This window comes from Vitis riparia, chromosome 18 (assembly GCF_004353265.1).
Source record: "Vitis riparia cultivar Riparia Gloire de Montpellier isolate 1030 chromosome 18, EGFV_Vit.rip_1.0, whole genome shotgun sequence".
Taxonomy (NCBI): Eukaryota; Viridiplantae; Streptophyta; class Magnoliopsida; order Vitales; family Vitaceae; genus Vitis; species Vitis riparia.
This window is the reverse complement of record NC_048448.1, coordinates 39,076,857-39,094,164: the sequence shown is the minus strand read 5'-3', so window position 1 is coordinate 39,094,164 and position 17,308 is coordinate 39,076,857. Positions and strand designations below refer to the sequence as shown.

Below are 17,308 nucleotides of genomic sequence, written 5' to 3'. Positions count from 1 at the left end.
TTATAAAGTTTTTTTTTATCAACTATAGAAATACCCACTAATTATCAAATCAATGACTTCTGTGTTTCTTCATTTTCTAGTTAAAATATTGATTTTGAGAGTTTAGGATCAATGGTTAAATGATGGCGAAATAGTTTTTTTTTTCCTCTATGTATTTGCTCTCCTTAAATAAGTTAGATTATGAAAAATAATTTTAATGAAATGTCTAGTAAAATTAAGAAGTGAAAATCAATAAGGAACTATGTTTTATTTTCTTAAAAAAATTCTTTTTATATTAAATTCAATTATTAATTAATTAAACCTAGGACTATATGATTACTGTAATTTGTTCTACTTCCTTGATTCTTCAATCTTGCTCTCGAATACATATCTTAGTGATAATGAAGTAATTTTAAACACGTAATCTTTATAACAAAATTGTCAACTTAAACTAATACAATAATAAGTACCATGTTTTATGTCACTGCATCGTGGCATGCAATGAAAAGCACAAAAGCAGCTAAGCAGACAAGAAATCTCCAAAGCATTATCCATCCATGTGGTCCAAATGAATTTTGATTTTCACCATTATTTGTTTTTCATGTTTTTCAAATATGCCTATGATTGTTTCCTCACTCTAACCCTTTTAGTCAGATATGTGGCATGCAGTAGCCAATTTCCATTTTTGGTTTCCTGTTGGCATTGGTAATTCTAAGTTCTTAGCACTAAGTGTAAGCTTCTACTTCTGATCTTATCCCACTTTCCTATGTAGCCTCATGAAAGGTGAAGGATATATATTTCATTTGCTTTGAAATTCTTTCATCTATGAAGTAAAATTGTTCCGTGAGAAAGAGGAATCAAAATTTAGGTATGTGAAAATATGATTTAATTTTTGTGAGAATAGATTTTTTATTCTAACTTCTAACAAGTGATTCAAATGGAAAATTGAATAAAGTTGTCATTCAATTCCCGTATATTATTCTAACATTTCAAACATGCCCTAGAAAATTCAATAGGAATTTTAAGACCCCCTCTAGATATTTGGTATGCCTTTTATCTTGTCATCAACTTCACTTTTTTATGTCGACATTTATAATAATATATTTAAGAATGAGAATAGAAGTAAATAAAAATAATAGGTAGAAGAGGAGAGTCAAAATTCAAACAAAAAATGTGATTTGATTTTTATGATAATTAATTTTTTATTTTAATTATATTCTAACATGACAATGAATGAAAAATGGAATGTATTTCTTATTTCCATAAGAATTTCAAAGATCTCCCTTTCTGTATGCTTGCATATTTTTTATTTTTTAATGAAATTACATTATTTGATGTCGTTGTCTATTATAATTATAACATGACCACTCGTAGTCTATTATAATCATAAGTGTTTGCCACGTTGGATCAACTATGAACCTTCTCTTCATCATCTCGAGTCAAATAAATTTTTGGTCAATTTTAAATAGACATCCCTACCCCTTGATCTATCAAAATCACTTAACTTCAAAAATCCTAAATACCATTCATTGAAGCAATTCACTACATTCCTATGACCAAAATTGCAAGAAGAATGAGTTGAAGTTAAACAAGTGTCACAAGGTTGAAATTTTCTACAATTTTTTTTTCTTTGCCAAATTTTGAATGACCTCAAAGGAATAAAAAAGTCAAACCCAAGCTTAATCATGGTGACCAAAACCTCAAATCTTGACCCACTTGTATCTAGATGTGCCTCCTAGTCATTGCATTATGAATTGTGGACCTTAGTTTCAAGGATTGTATAGTTTATGCCCCCAAATAATCACTCAATTTTGTCTGCACTTTTTGATTTTTGAGATAACAGAATCTGGTTGAGACTAAGATCAAGTCAAAATGCTTAATTTATTTTCTTTTTAATTGGTAAATCATAGTCAAAATATTAAAGAAGCTTTAATCATGATCATCTTCATAATCTTCTCTCTTTATGACTTTATTATAGCACTAGAATTTGCCTTAGCCATTATTCCATCACTCCATTTATGTGCTAATGCAGCATCATAAGGCAAATATTTTAACTAGAGCATACAACCACACGTATATACCTTTTTGCGCAGACTGATATAATCATTCTTAGTAAGTGGGAGCTGGGTGCGGCCACCAAGCACATGGCCATCCAAATGTTTTGATCCTTAATTTATTTTAGACCCAAATTTCCTAATCTTCTCATTCTTATAAATTATATTTGTGAAAAAAATTATATATGTCTATGATAAGAAAAATGATATCATTCTCAAATTATAAGGTTATGTTTGGTTTCTGAAAAATTAAAATATATATATATGAGGGAAAGAAAATAGAGAGAAAAAAAAATAAAAAAAAAGAGTTAAAATCAATACAATATTTTTATATGCTTTGTCACGTCCACTTCATTCATTTTCTTTAATCATAATAAAGATTAAATAATTTTAAAATGTATAAAATTTTAATTAATTTTAATAATATTTGATTTTTTTATCGTGAAATTAAATATGAAAAAAAATCATTTTTTTCTTTACGCTTCTTTTTCTTTGTTTAATACTTTTTGAAAACCAAATATGACCTCTAAAAATAGTCCTGTAACTTTGTGATCATTAATATGATCCTTGATTGGATATAATACCAAAAGGCGTTTTTCAATGGCATAGAAAAACCTTCATTTGCAATTAACATTCCTAGGTGTGACATTTTGGTTGAAGTTGTCTTGATGGATTTCCATGTCTCAAACACTAGGTTGAAATTCCTATTGGGTAAAAATTCAATTTGCACTACAGTCGGTCTAGGTTGATTTAGAGGGGAAAAAAGCATAGCACTCTAAAGTATACATATATAAAGTGTAGATCATTTATCAGACTATGTCTACCAAGTAGAGGACAGTAAACTTTCCGGAAAGGAATCCCTAGCTCTCTTATGCAGGCCAAAAGTTGGCCTGAAAGAAAGAAAGTTACATCAACTAGTCCTTTCTCTATAGGGACAAAGGGTGCCTGAAGATGAGGACAATTAGGGGTCGTCACACCCTCAACCCCCAACTTTTGAGTAGTGAAGTGGAAGTTGGAATATCTCAAGTTAGGCACAGACATGAAGAGATAAACTCTAAATGAAAATTCCATGTCACCAAGTAGTATCATATTCAACAAATAATTTAGATTTTTTATGTATGGCTAAATCTTAAGATCTGAATGAACTTAAAAAAAAAAAATGAGACTCGATTTAAAGAAATGAGTACACTTATATAAATAAACGAAATCTAGGTAAAAAAACAAATGACTATATATAGACATCGAAAGTACACTTCTAAATATCATTTTTTGTACCCTTGTTTCATTTGTTTGTATACTTATATATTGTTCTATTTGTTTTTAGACTCATTCAATAATTTAGATCTCACCATATATTTTAATGGTTAAGATTTAGATTTTAAGGAATCTCTCATGGCACTGAGTAATACCATATTGAGCAAATAATTTAGGTCGTTTATGAGCGTATGACTAAATTTATTTATTGAAGAGAGGTACAAAAACAAAAAATGAATCTCAGCGCATCAAGAAACAAGTCTGATAAATGAGATTTAAGTATAAAATAATTAGACCTAGCCCATTATTGGATAATTAATGAAAAGTGAGATTTGAGATGATGCATTTTGATGGGATAAGAACATTGTTTTTGTGTCTATCTGATACTACAGAAGTATATAGCCAACTTTTTGCATTATATTGATAGCACAATCTGCATATACATGCTGATCATTTTCATTGTTCATGAGACCTTTTATGTGATGCAGACTTTACGTCTTTATGTCACACAGTCTGATGATAATGAACTAGGTCCTCATTCTTCTAAGTTCAGGGTACCTTCCTGTGGAATCTGACTGGACCACACTAGCACTACCTGATCAAACACCTCCACATCCAAGAATGAATATGCATATATATATATATATATAAATGCGTGAAACAATATCATCATCATCATCATCATCTTCTTCCTCTTCTTCTTCTCCATGCAAATCGCTTGGCTGTCTCCCACTTACAAGCATACTCACAAATGGAGAGAAGACACATGGACTGCACCATTGGTAATTGCAGATCTCAGTGCAAGAGCTAGGGGGGCCTTAGTATCCTTTAGTTTTTTGAGTGATTAAGATGAGAGCACGCCACAAATGGGACTAGTCTATATTTGGGTAGAAAAGTTTGAAGAAAAATGAAAGGAAAAATAAAAATAAAAAGAAAGATAAAAAAAATTATTTAAAATAAATATATTTTATTATATAAAGATTAAATAGTTTAAAAATCCAAAATTTTTTATTTTATATATATATTTTTTATATTGAAACTAAATGTAAGAAACTATTTTACTTAATAGTTTTAAAAAATCAAACATATCCTTAACCTCTGCATATGATCTTATCTAATTCTTGGTTGAATGTCCTCAATGACTAATAATTAAGAACTCTAAAAATAAAGAAACAAAAAGAAGTTTGGGAGAGAAGAATTTGAAAGCAAGCAAATAAACATAAAGGGGCTGCCTAGCTACCAACCATCTTTCTTGCTTCTTTTGATCCCACCAAGATGAAGTCCTTCTTTTGACCCCTTTTCCCAAAATGAAAAATAAGTCTAAAGAAATGAAAAAAGTTTCAACTTAGAGAGATTTGGTGACTATGGTCGGTTGCATTTTTTATAGCTTTATTTTTCCATGTGAGTGGGGATGTCATCAATGGATAGTTCCCTCACTTTGTGTGTGTGTTTGTGTCTGCGGTTATCCATGTGCACATGTGGTTCTCCAATTCCAACTAGGGTAATTGACTTAATTTATAGAAAAGCTAATAATTATTTGTGGATTTGTTTGGTACCAAGCAACATATTTCAAGGCGAAAATCTTGGATTGATATTGTTTCCGAGGATATTTGGATATCTTGGATTGGAAATCTATGTAGAGATAAAATAGCTAAATGACTCCATATCCAATATGTAAACACTTGCATCATTGTTCTAACACTTCAAATTCCATTGGTAGACTTTTAGATGTCTAAGTTCTTGGTTGGTTTAATTGGTTTAAGTTTAGGTTATTTGATTAAAAGGGATGAAATTATTTTTAAATTTGTAAATCTAATTTTTTATTTTTTTTAATTTAAAAAAAAACCATATTTTTCATTAAAAAAATCTTTATTTTTTATTATTGTAAAAGTAATATTTTCTTTTAAAACATACATGAAAATAATCGAAATATTGAAGGGTGTTTATATAAAAAAAATAAGTTACTTTTCAAATTAAAACATAAGATAAATTAAATTTATAAATTTAAGACTAATTAATTCATCCCTTTTAATCAAATAATTTTTTAAGATTTATATCATGTCACATGTAAACAACTCATCTTAAATCACAATGATTATAGTCTATAGTTATCATTAATTTCTAACTTTTGGTCATGGATGATTAACCCTGATTGCAACATACCCCTTTCCTTATTGTAATGTTGGCATCATGCCTTTGGAGATCACCCGATGCCAATTCACAAAGAGCTCTCAACAAAATTAGAGTAACCACTCGTTCTAAAAATGATGATAAATTTACCATTTAAAACATAATAATAATGGCTATGTTACAATGAATAACATCAAGATTAGAGTAGATTAAACTTAATAATATCAAGATTAGGATAGAGTAAACTTAAGAAATTAATTAATAAAAGCAATGCATCTCAAGGAGTTAAAGCTCCAAGGGCTTTAAGTTTAACATTCATCATTGATTCATAAATTTGGAATTATTACAATATTAAGGACAATTGAAATAGCTAAGCTACTATGCTAAAGTTGTGCTAGTACATATGATGGAAGGATATGAAATAACCTAAAACCCTACCGTTTTGTAAAAAATTAGCCCCCTAAATGGGAAGCAAACACCTAAAAAACCCTAAATCATAAACCATAGTAGACCCAAGAGCTTTTGGTTGGGACTTCAAATCACAAAGTCCACCCCCCATGATATTGGCATATTCAAGTTCTAGACATTGGGCCCTATACCAACCTACTCCAACACTCCACACAATTACATATTTACTTCTTTTCCCGGAGTCTACAACAATATGAGATCTCTCTAGTAATGTCAATAATCATCCTCACCCATTTCCTAGAATCATGGGAAATATTTGCTAGATTCAATAAAAAGGTTCAAATGACCTAATCCTTGAATTGGGGAAAATAATTAGAGTAGTTGGAACCACTAAAGGACAACAAAGTTAATCATTAGAGAAGTTATGATCATTATATATCTATATATATATATAATATGACAAATTAATAAATTTTGAAAACACTATTTACTAGGCCATAACACTTTTTTTTTATACAATATGGGTTGTCTTTGCTCAATTTCACTTGAATAAGTATAAAATAAGAATTTGATCAAAATACAAAAGAAAATATTATTAAAATTTTAAAAATGTGATTAAAGGTACAAATGATATTAGACAAATAATATGATTAAAAATGCAAATAATATAATCCGAATAAGAATGTAATATAATAGGTGTGAACAAAAATGATCAAATGTATAAAAAAAATATGATAAAATCTTATTTGCTTTTCATCGATAGAATAATATTCAGACGATAGGGATAAAAGAAATTTTTGATAAAGTACTCATAAGAATAAAGATAAAAAATGATGAAAAAAGAAATTTTTGATAAAGTACTCATAAGAATAAAGATAAAGATGAAAATATGTTGCTCGACAAACATTTACATTAAAAGACAAAAGCTTGAGAAGTAAATATAATTAAATACTCTCATAGTCCTAACCGAGAATAATGAATAGTAAAGAAGGTATGTTGAAATAGGTCATTAAATATAATTTTTTGTTTTTTAGAATAAAAAATTATTTTTCACTCTTTTCAATAAAATAATTTTCTAACTTACAAAACATCTTTGAAAATTTTTAAACATTAACCGTTTTTTTTTAATTTTTTAGAATTTGTTTTAAAAACATGTTTTTAAGAATTAATTTATTTTATAGAGTGTTCTAAATAACATTTAAAATTAAATTTTTTTTTTTAATTTTTCATAACTATATAATATTTTCATAAAAATATTTTAGATAAAATTTTATTTCATATACAATTAAACGACTACTTTTAACGATGATTGTAAAAAAAACCGTTTTTGGAGAAAAACAAAATGAATTTTTTAATGACAAGGATAAACCCACTAATGGTCGCCATGTATGCATGATGGGATTGAAAGCAGGGGCTTAGGCTCCTACATGTACAGGTTTGAGCTTAATTTCGAAGTGTCGTGGAAAGAGTAGCGCTTAAAACGCCGAGTATTACGGCCGCCAAAGCCGATCTTTACGGAAACGTCTATCCATTGTTTGCCACTTTCATGGATGTGTCGGTTATGCATGTGACATCATACATCATGCATGCATTTCAACCATACCACCCTAATTTTTGGTCAAGTTGATTTTTTTTTTTTTAAAAAAAAAACCACACGTGGAATAAAATTTTTAGTACAAGTTCCTTTTGAAAAAGTGGAAAAAGTATAAATATAAAAATAATTGTTATATTTATATTTTTTTTAAAAATAATTGTTATTGCTATTTTATATTTAAGATTTGTATTTTAAAAATGTGATTTTAAAAATAACTTCAATTTTGATATTTTATAAAATTTAATATGGAAGCTTATTAGAAAAGGTGGTCCATGCTTGATAAAAATATTCCAACATCAATGTTTCCCTATTAAAATTATGCTTTAATTTAAGATTTCTTTAAAAAGTCAATAATACAAAATTATTGAAAATATCATCTAATTGTTTGCATAATTAAATGCAATATTAAAATTAAGACCTTTTTGGTGAAATCTAAAATCAAACCCTAGGTTTTAAAATTAAATATTTAATTTGTTGGAAGTGTCCTAAATTTTTAATTAATAAAGATTTTTTTTATAAAAATATTATACTGAATATTTTTTAAGTTAATATATTATTATAATATTAGATTTTCTTATAGAATAAAAAAAGTTGTTGAAAATATCTTTATAAATATTTTAGGTTATTTGAGAAAATATTATGAAATAGAGATGAGCTTATAGAGATCATGGATAAAGATGTGATGAATAACAAGAAACACTTTATAGAGTGAGAAGACTTGTGATTCAGGATATGTATATAAAAAGTGAGAATATATGAGATGCTTCGAGAACTTAATAATTCTATCGATTTTATCATTTATAATATTTTTTTATTGTATAATAGAAATATTCTCTTATCTTTAAATATAGACAGTAATGATTGAAGTTTTGTTTTTATATTCTTGATCTAATATTGTTTGCATTAAAGTTTCCACGAGCATAACATTTTATAATTACTCAAATATTTAATTAAACTTTTGAGTGTATAAAAATGCTTTTCAACCATTAAAAAAGAATTGTACTTTAAGAAAGTTAGGGTTTTAAAATTGGAGAAGATAGGAGTCAAATTTTGTGAATCTTGTAAAGAAAAAATAAATAAATAAAATAAAAAGAGAGAACAAAGAAGAAAAGAAGAAAAAAAGAAAGGAAAATAAAATTTGTTGGAAACCATAAATGGATAAGAAATAATAATCCATTATTCTCTTTTTACAAAGGTATTTCTTGGGTGTACCTATAGTATTAAATATTACAAAACATGAAGTTGACATTTCTCTAAAAATGGCCATAAGTTTGACTTTGACCTAAAAAGAGATGATGAAGATGAGGTGGCAAAACCCACTTGGATGAGAATGAACAAGTGGGGCCCACACACATATGCAAGTAGGGTCCACCATATTATGATACACCTTCTAGTCTCTTACCAAAATTTCAAAAGCCTTGTCTCTCCCTTGTCCCCCCCTCTCTCATTGCACCCACTCATGGGTTTATGAATTTGAGGATGTCCAACCGACAAACTCATGAGATGTTGCCACGTGTAAAAGTCAGCCCTGGGTCATCCAATCCGAGGTGGGCTTTTGGATGACTGTGGAAAGCACAAGTACCTGTTGGAAACAGCATTGATGCTGTCTTGTTCAATCCAAAACAACTAAGAAAAAAGTTGATCACATCTCATGAGTTATTGGAAATTTGGAATCATGATTTGTGTTTGAGGGATGGGGAGCATTCTTTTAAAAAAATTTCCCATTATTTTGAGAATTTTTGGTATTTTGAGTGAAGCTAAATTCAATTCTTTTGTACATCAAGTCAATATATATAATATTGAGGAATATTCCTTAATTTTTCATTAATTAAAAAGTTTATTTTGCATATATTGGATAGGGTAGACTTCTTTGACATATCTTTCTTCTAAGTATATATATATATATATATATATATTGTGTATGAGAGGGGGGATTAAAAGAGTATACTTTTCTAAAATTAATGTTAACTTTGTTGTATTATATTAACAAACCAAGGTTAAATATAATAAATCAATTTTCTTTAGTATTATTTGGTTAGGATTAATTACAAAATAAATATTTAGGGAAAACTTTGACTCCTGTGCATGTATTAGATCGTCATTGCAGAATTATGTCTTATTATTAATGTTGCTTTAACTAAGATTTTGACATCATCTTTAATTTTATAGTTCTCTTAATTAATTGATAAATTCATTTACAAAAAAAAAAAAAAACCTTTTAGCCAAATCATAGAAGAATCAATGTAGTACAAACTCTATTGAAGTTGTTTAAAATTGTTCATCTACCTAACATATGATTCTTGATTAAATTAGAAAAAAAATCGATACTGCAATTAGGCATACTGATTTTAAATAGTACCTCTAAAAAATCTTATCTTTGCAATATCGATTATTGAATGTTTAAAAATGAACCCTAATTATTATAATTTAATAATTAACATTAAATTTTAAATATTTGACCGTTAAAATTTAAAAATTTTGTCCATTTAAAAGTACAATTAATTTTTTATTTATTTCAAAATAGCAGGACATGCACATAAAACATGAATTAGGCATCTACAATGATCACATTGTATAACATGCTTGAGAAAAACTTCAACCCATCTTCATGTTGCTAGACCCTACTCTTCTACTATATATAGTTTAAATTTATTACTCATTTAACATATGGTTTGAATGAATTATATGGGATAGTAATACCTCTCTTTCTCTCTCTCTATATATATATATTGATTGAGCATTTTCTTCTTATGATATAATTAAATTGGTTAATGAAATGGAAACCCCACTATGAATGAAAATTAATTAAAAATTGAGAAGCCAAACCTTGATTGAATGCCTCATTGAAATGTTTTTAAGCCACATGAGCCATGACATATTTGACTTTGGTTTCTAGTGTTTGTTTAATTTGTATAAAATAAGTTACACCCAGTAATAGTAGCTTGCACTATCTCTATTGCTGTTTTCAGAGGCCCATCATGCAAACCACACCAACACCAACACCAACACCAACACCAACACCCACCTCTTTCTCTTTCTCTCTATTATAATATTGTGGAGGAAGAAGCTTTCTTGTTAAGAAAAATCTTTGCTTTATTGGCCAGAAGTAATCTGCTTCCAACACTAATATATATGCCATATATTACTGTTCTTAGTCATTATTTCAATATCTTCTTAATATTCGAACAATATCCATTCAATTTTCTTGTCCCAAAAGGCTATTCAGATCCTTTATTCATTGAGTGGGTTTCTGCCACGTGCTATGTTGCTTTCTGGAATGGAAAGTAGGGCTGGATTCGGTGTAGGTAGAAATGAAAAGTACTATATCAAAGATACCCATTGGTATATTTTGGTCAATGTAATCTTAAACTAATGTCATAAAAGAATATGAATTTTTTTTTTCTTTTAAGAAAATGTTATAATATTAATTGGTTACTATATTCAGCTCCTAATTCAAATTGTTTGTGTATGGTAAACTCGAGTCCGTTGAACAATGTACAAACATTTAAATATAAAGAAAGAGCAAATTATAAAGAAATGGAATATGTATATAAAATAATGAGACTATTTACAAGGTATAAACTAAATTGGCTGTCTTTTTAACTATATGACAATGTCCAATCTGTATCAAAAATACCTTTTCAATATTGTAGCATCACCTTTCTCAAAATGGAATGATTATATTCATGGGATTGAGCAAATTAAATTTATTAATATCATGCATGCACTCAACACAAATATTACTAGTGAAATCTCGTGGGACATAGCACAATAATATCAAGCTAAGAATTACAACTACTTACCCATAGACCACACTCTTTTGGATAGAGAATACAAAAAATTTTCTCATGTGTTCTTATCCCATAACAAGGCTATACAAAGTTAAAGAAACTGTTTTATACGATTTTCCCAACTTAGTCTTGATTCAATTACTATGGGCTTGACTTGAGCACACCAGTATAAATACATACACATTCAAGGAATTGGAGCTCAGGTACAATGGATGAACACTTTTCATTATATTGTATTATTTCAGATGGTCCGACCACGAGGGAGTATCAAAGGCTTGGATTGACACTTTGAGCAGAGATGGGCATTGTCCTAAAACACAATTGAGGGTACTGGAAAAGCATGTAGATATGAAAAAAGGTTGTGGGATCGATATCGATTAATGCTCCACTCTGCGAGTTGTGGGCTATAGGCCACTTTAGAGATGACATACCAACCAGAATGATCATGGTGATTCATGAATGGCTTGTATTGGGGGACAAGTACGGTCCATGGTACTCGGAACCACCCATCTCTAAGGCGGATGGGAGCGAGTATGTACAGCTCTTTTGCATATGGATGATGCTAAGTGCATGTGTGTGGGGTGTCTGACATCCCACGTCATCCGAGAAAAAGCTATTGATGCGATAAATGTGTACACTTCTTATAAATGTGTTTTGAAGTCAAATCCATTGGATTTTTTGGCGGTCAATATTTATACGATTTGAGATATAAAATGGGATACGTGACTTTAAATTTATAAGATACAACGAGGACTTCGGCTAAAGTGGGACGTTACAGGGTGGCACTGAGTTTGTTGATTTGAGCTTTTATGGGCCATGGCACTATGGATGAGTCAACTCAGCTATGAGGGGAACCATTTGGGAAAAGATCGCTGAAAAGACGGGAGGAGGAAATGCAAGATGACATTATAAATAGGAGGCAAACCCACTTGTGAGTTTGTCACAGAATCACCAAAGAAGCCTTTGGGAGAAGAGGGGCTTTTGGTTTCTTTCTCAATATATATATAGTTTTAGCGTGTTATTGGAGTTTGTCAAGAGAGTACTCTTGTGTTGTGTCCCAAATAAAGCGAACAGTAGGGTTTAGATAAACTAGAAAAAGAGGGAAGAAACACTAGTAGGGAAGAAGATATGGATGGCATGGAGAAGACGAGAAGGAAGCTCAAAGGAGAGTCCATGACCATGTCTGTGAAGACTTCTGTTGATTGGAGAGGCAGACCGTGCAAGGCTAACAAGCATGGTGGAATGACCGCTGCTATTTTTGTTCTCGGTCTCTCTCTCTCTCTCTCTCTCTCTTATACTTATCTCTTTCCCTCTTTGTTATACACTTGTATATTTGTGTTCACTATTTTTCATATACATCTCAAACCCAAGAGTCTGTCATAAAGAGCTAGTGCTACACGCCTCCAATGGCCGGCCTGCAATGGTTATAGAAGGACTACCCTTAGACCTACTTTAAAGTCTTATGTGTTTTGAGACTTTGGTTTCATATCAACGAGCTAGTGTTGAATTGAGACCATGGTTACCCACAGAAAGAGAAAGCACCTAGTTTTTGGTTGGCAGTTTAGCTCTATAAAATTTGCTTTAACCAACTCTTGCAGTTCATTTCATTGGTAGCTAGCACTATTCTATGCTTTTATTAGTGAAGTGGGTATTATAGTATGAACTCAATGATGGGAGCAATGGAGGTGAATTTCGAAATTTTGCTGTGATCTTGATAAAGTGTTTGTAGTGGGTAGTGCTCATTCAGTTATTTTTTTTAAAAATAATATATATACTTGTTTTGAGAATATATATATATTGATTGATTATTGTTTGGTGGGTGATTCAGGTCTTCAGGCATTTGAGATGATGGCTATTGCTGCAGTTGGGAACAATCTCATAACATATGTGTTCAATGACATGCACTTCCCTTTGTCAAAGTCAGCAAACATAGTCACAAACTTTATAGGGACTGTGTTCCTCCTCTCCCTCCTTGGTGGGTTCCTCTCAGATTCTTATCTTGGGAGCTTTTGGACCATGTTGATCTTTGGGTTTGTGGAGCTCTCTGTAAGTCTTTCTACTTCTGACATGACTCCCTTTTTCTCACTGTACATCTGCTTAATCATTCATATATCTCAACCCACTATCTGCAACTTGCATTTCCTAGATTCTTGTCTCTTGAGGCAAAATGATTTTTTTTTTTTAAAAAAAAAAACCTCAATTCACCAAATATTAAATTCTTCTCAAGCTTGTACTTATGTTAATATTGTCAGATTCTATATAAAGTCCATGGAATTTCTCACTAATCAACTGGTTTTGGACTTAATTTCCAGGGTTTTATACTGTTGTCAGTCCAAGCTCATCTCCCCCAGCTGAGGCCACCCCACTGCAACATGGTCTTGGATGGAGACAATTGCTCAGAGGCCAAGGGCTACAAGGCTTTGATATTCTTTCTGGCACTCTACTTGGTGGCTTTAGGAAGTGGGTGCCTGAAACCCAACATAATCTCTCATGGGGCGGACCAGTTCAGAAAGGAGGACTCCAAGCAGTCCAAGAAGCTCTCCTCTTACTTCAATGCCGCCTACTTCGCCTTCTGTATGGGGGAGCTTGTTGCACTCACAGTTCTTGTCTGGGTCCAAACGCATTCTGGGATGGATGTCGGTTTCGGAGTCTCATCTGCAGCCATGGCTATGGGCTTGATCAGCTTGATTTCCGGTACCCTTGTTTATATGAACAAACCCCCCCGTGGAAGTATCTTCACTCCAATTGCTCAAGTAATTTATCTCTAACTTAATTTCTTTGCTTTTAGCTTTTTCTTCTGGGCTATATACTAAACATTTCATTATGCTAAGTAGGTTTTTTTTCTTGGAATCTTTTCTTAGATCATTCTGAATGGTATATTAGAGGCTAATTAATTTTTCTTAGAGGTTAGAGTTTTATGTGTTGGTTCATTCTGGGACAATCAAAAGTGGTACTGATTTTTTTAAGGATTGGACTTTATGATTTAGCTGATCATGGAATGATTTGATCTGTTTTTCTTTTGCTGAATAAAGAACATATTGGTGAAAGTATTCTAGTAAAAGCTCCTTTTGAGTATATAAGATTAGTGATATGCTTAATGGTTCAAGGTGGTCCATAAAGCTACTTTTTTTATGTATATCTCTTATCAGAATGGAGCAATTGTATATGGTAGTCAGCATTTGTAATGATTCTAATTCTCCTCCTTTTTTCATCCCCTTTTTCACCATCCCTTTTCAGGTTTTTGTAGCTGCAATCACAAAGAGAAAGCAAATCTGTCCTTCAAATTCAGGGATGCTCCATGGAAGCCAGTTGCCAGAACACGCTTTGGCCTCATCTAATGTCAGAAATCTTCTCCATACTGAAAAGTTCAGGTGGGATACAGATTTGAAGGCATGCCTATACTGAATCAATCATGGGATCTTGAAAGTTTAGCTACGAATAAATGTGAAGTTATGAAATTGTTCTTATATGTTACCATTGAGGCCTTTATTTCTCATCATCATCTTAATAAAACTATAGGTTTCTTGACAAGGCCTGCATCGAAGTTCAAGATGGAACGCAGACGAGTGAGAGCCCGTGGAGACTATGCACTGTCACACAGGTTGAGCAAGTCAAGATAATCATCTCGGTTGTTCCTATATTCGCCTGCACCATCATCTTCAATACCATCTTAGCTCAGCTCCAAACGTTCTCGGTTCAACAAGGAAGTGCCATGAACACCAGACTCATAAAAGGCTTCCAAATCCCTCCAGCTTCACTTCAATCCATCCCTTACCTCATGCTTATCTTTCTAGTCCCACTGTATGAAACTGTCTTCGTCCCAATTGCCCGAAAAATCACAGGAAGGGACTCTGGAATCTCACCTCTCCAAAGGATTGGCATTGGACTCTTTGTTGCAACTCTGTCCATGGTTTCAGCTGCACTGGTAGAGAAAAAGAGAAGAACTTCTGCTTTGGATTCAAACAGAATCCTCTCCATCTTCTGGATTGCCCCTCAGTTTCTCATCTTTGGCCTCTCTGAGATGTTCACAGCAGTAGGGCTAATAGAGTTCTTCTACAAACAGTCTGTGGAAGGGATGCAGTCATTTCTAACTGCCATGACATACTGCTCGTACTCGTTCGGTTTCTTTTTGAGCTCTCTCCTTGTTTCTCTAGTCAATAGAATCACCTCCAGCCATTCCTCAAGTCGGGGTTGGCTCGGGGATAACGATCTCAACAAAGACCGGTTAGACCTTTTCTACTGGTTGCTAGCTGCTCTAAGTCTCATCAACTTCTTCAACTATCTCTTTTGGTCTAGATGGTATTCTTATAACCCATCTCTATCACCCACTTCCCAACATGGTTCCTATGCAGAAGACCTAGAAAATCACAGCCTCAACTCCTCAAAGCAGATTGCAGCTGACAATAATATACCTTGAATGATATATAATCACATGACTTATGTATTAGAAAGGCATTACTTAGTGCAGCTGCTAGGTTTAGAACTTTAGTGTATTTTTTTTTTTTTTGTCCTTTCCCTTTTCTTTTGTTTTCAAATAATTGACTGTTTAATTAAGATGGAGCTTCTAAATTGTAAGGGTGTATATTGAACTTAATTCCAAGGATCTATAAGAAAGTTAGGTATAATTTCAACAACAACAAGATTCAATGCACGCTCTCCTAAATAGTCATTCTGAATAAGATCATGGGCAAGGAGGGCCTCATCTCATTTCTTTTCTTTATTGGTTTGAAAAGCAAGCAGTGGAAGTGGTGGGGTTGTGCTTTGTGCTTTAGTTAGTTAAAAGAAGAGTCTTTTTAAAGCAAATCTAATCTACGGTGATGTGATTCATGAACATGGAATCTACTGGGAATGAGAAACATGCATGTGGAAAGGTTAAATTAAAGAATTGGAAATTTCACTATCCTTAGGGATCCTATATGCATAAATAGCTAGGAAATTGTTCCCCTATACTTGTTCTTTTTCTTCTTCTGACTCACTTTTTTATCTTGGCAAAGAGACATGTCCCATACATGTTTTGGTGATAGAGATCGGTCCTGTTCATGCGAATGCATATCTCCATTTGTATCCGCCCACCACCATTGCGTGTGGGAGAGTAATTTTCATCATAATTTCCATCTATATGCTTGTTAATTAAGGACTCTCAATATGGTCCCCATACGCAACATTCTTTGCCAACACATGTGGCCCTATGCTTTACCAGAGCCACTAAGTCAAAAACTAGATCATGGCCCTTTACATTATGCTACATACAATAATGGCTTAAACCACACACACTATCTAATTAACCATTAGTGCTTTCTCCAAGAATGGTTTTAATTGACCAAAGGCATAGGAACTATACCAACATTGAATAGGATGATTATCTATGGATTTCTAGCCTTATGCAATTTTCAAATTATACCGGAAAAATTCTTAGTTGCACAAAAGAAAATAAAGTTCGTTTTGTTGGGTCCATGACTATAGTTATCTCATCCAGATATCATTCATCATTCCAAGCTTGCAGCGGGGATTATACAGTCATGTTCATCACAACCATCCTCATCTTGAAGCTTTTAACCATCTTAGCTAAATTTTTTAGCCATCATTTCTCTGAGAACAACATTGTTGCATACTAGTTTGACATTGATACTACCTATTAATGCTATGATTTTTCTCATTTGAAAACTAATTGATTACCAATAAAATCAGACTAAGAGGTTGTTTGTTTTAATTAGTTTTTTTTTCTTGAAAACAATTTTCCTTTAAATTTTATATCGTTTGTTTTTCTATTTTTTTATAACTTATTATAAATTTTTGGTTTAATAAAAATAAAATATTACGAAAACAAATAACATAATATTTAATACTATTAAACACTATTTGATTTTAAATTCTATTTAGAATTAAGTGAAAAAACCAAATGCCAGTCTTTTTATTTTCCTTCTTTTGTAACTGCCTCGTGGTTTTACAACATACACCCGTCTCTGTTTCGGTGCTATTACCATCCCAAGGCTTATGACAAAGACTAACCATCCAATTAGGTCATTTCTTGAGCCATTATACCCGCCTATTAAATTAACGAAATAATTATATATGCCTTTGGTGACACCCAAAAGATC

At 31.6% G+C, this 17,308-nt stretch overlaps 1 protein-coding gene across 1 annotated transcript; it reads left to right on the top strand.

Annotated features, from left to right (window-relative positions):
• Nucleotides 1–12,167: 12,167 nt before the first annotated feature.
• Nucleotides 12,168–15,779, top strand: LOC117906186 (protein NRT1/ PTR FAMILY 4.4-like). Its single transcript, XM_034819149.1, has 5 exons — nt 12,168–12,477; nt 13,039–13,256; nt 13,523–13,963; nt 14,448–14,581; nt 14,730–15,779. The coding sequence occupies exons 1-5, from the start codon at nt 12,339–12,341 to the stop codon at nt 15,625–15,627; spliced, it is 1,830 nt and encodes a 609-aa protein (XP_034675040.1). The 5' UTR covers nt 12,168–12,338; the 3' UTR covers nt 15,628–15,779.
• The last annotated feature ends 1,529 nt before the right edge of the window (nt 15,780–17,308 follow it).

What these genes read in the sequence shown, in the direction of transcription:
- LOC117906186 (XM_034819149.1), top strand. Translation starts at nt 12,339, where the DNA reads ATGGATGGCATGGAGAAGACGAGAAGGAAGCTCAAAGGAGAGTCCATG. An exon ending in TCTTCACTCCAATTGCTCAA is followed by an intron (nt 13,964 to 14,447) that starts GTAATTTATCTC and finishes ATCCCTTTTCAG; the next exon opens with GTTTTTGTAGCTGCAATCAC. An exon ending in CTCCATACTGAAAAGTTCAG is followed by an intron (nt 14,582 to 14,729) that starts GTGGGATACAGA and finishes ATAAAACTATAG; the next exon opens with GTTTCTTGACAAGGCCTGCA.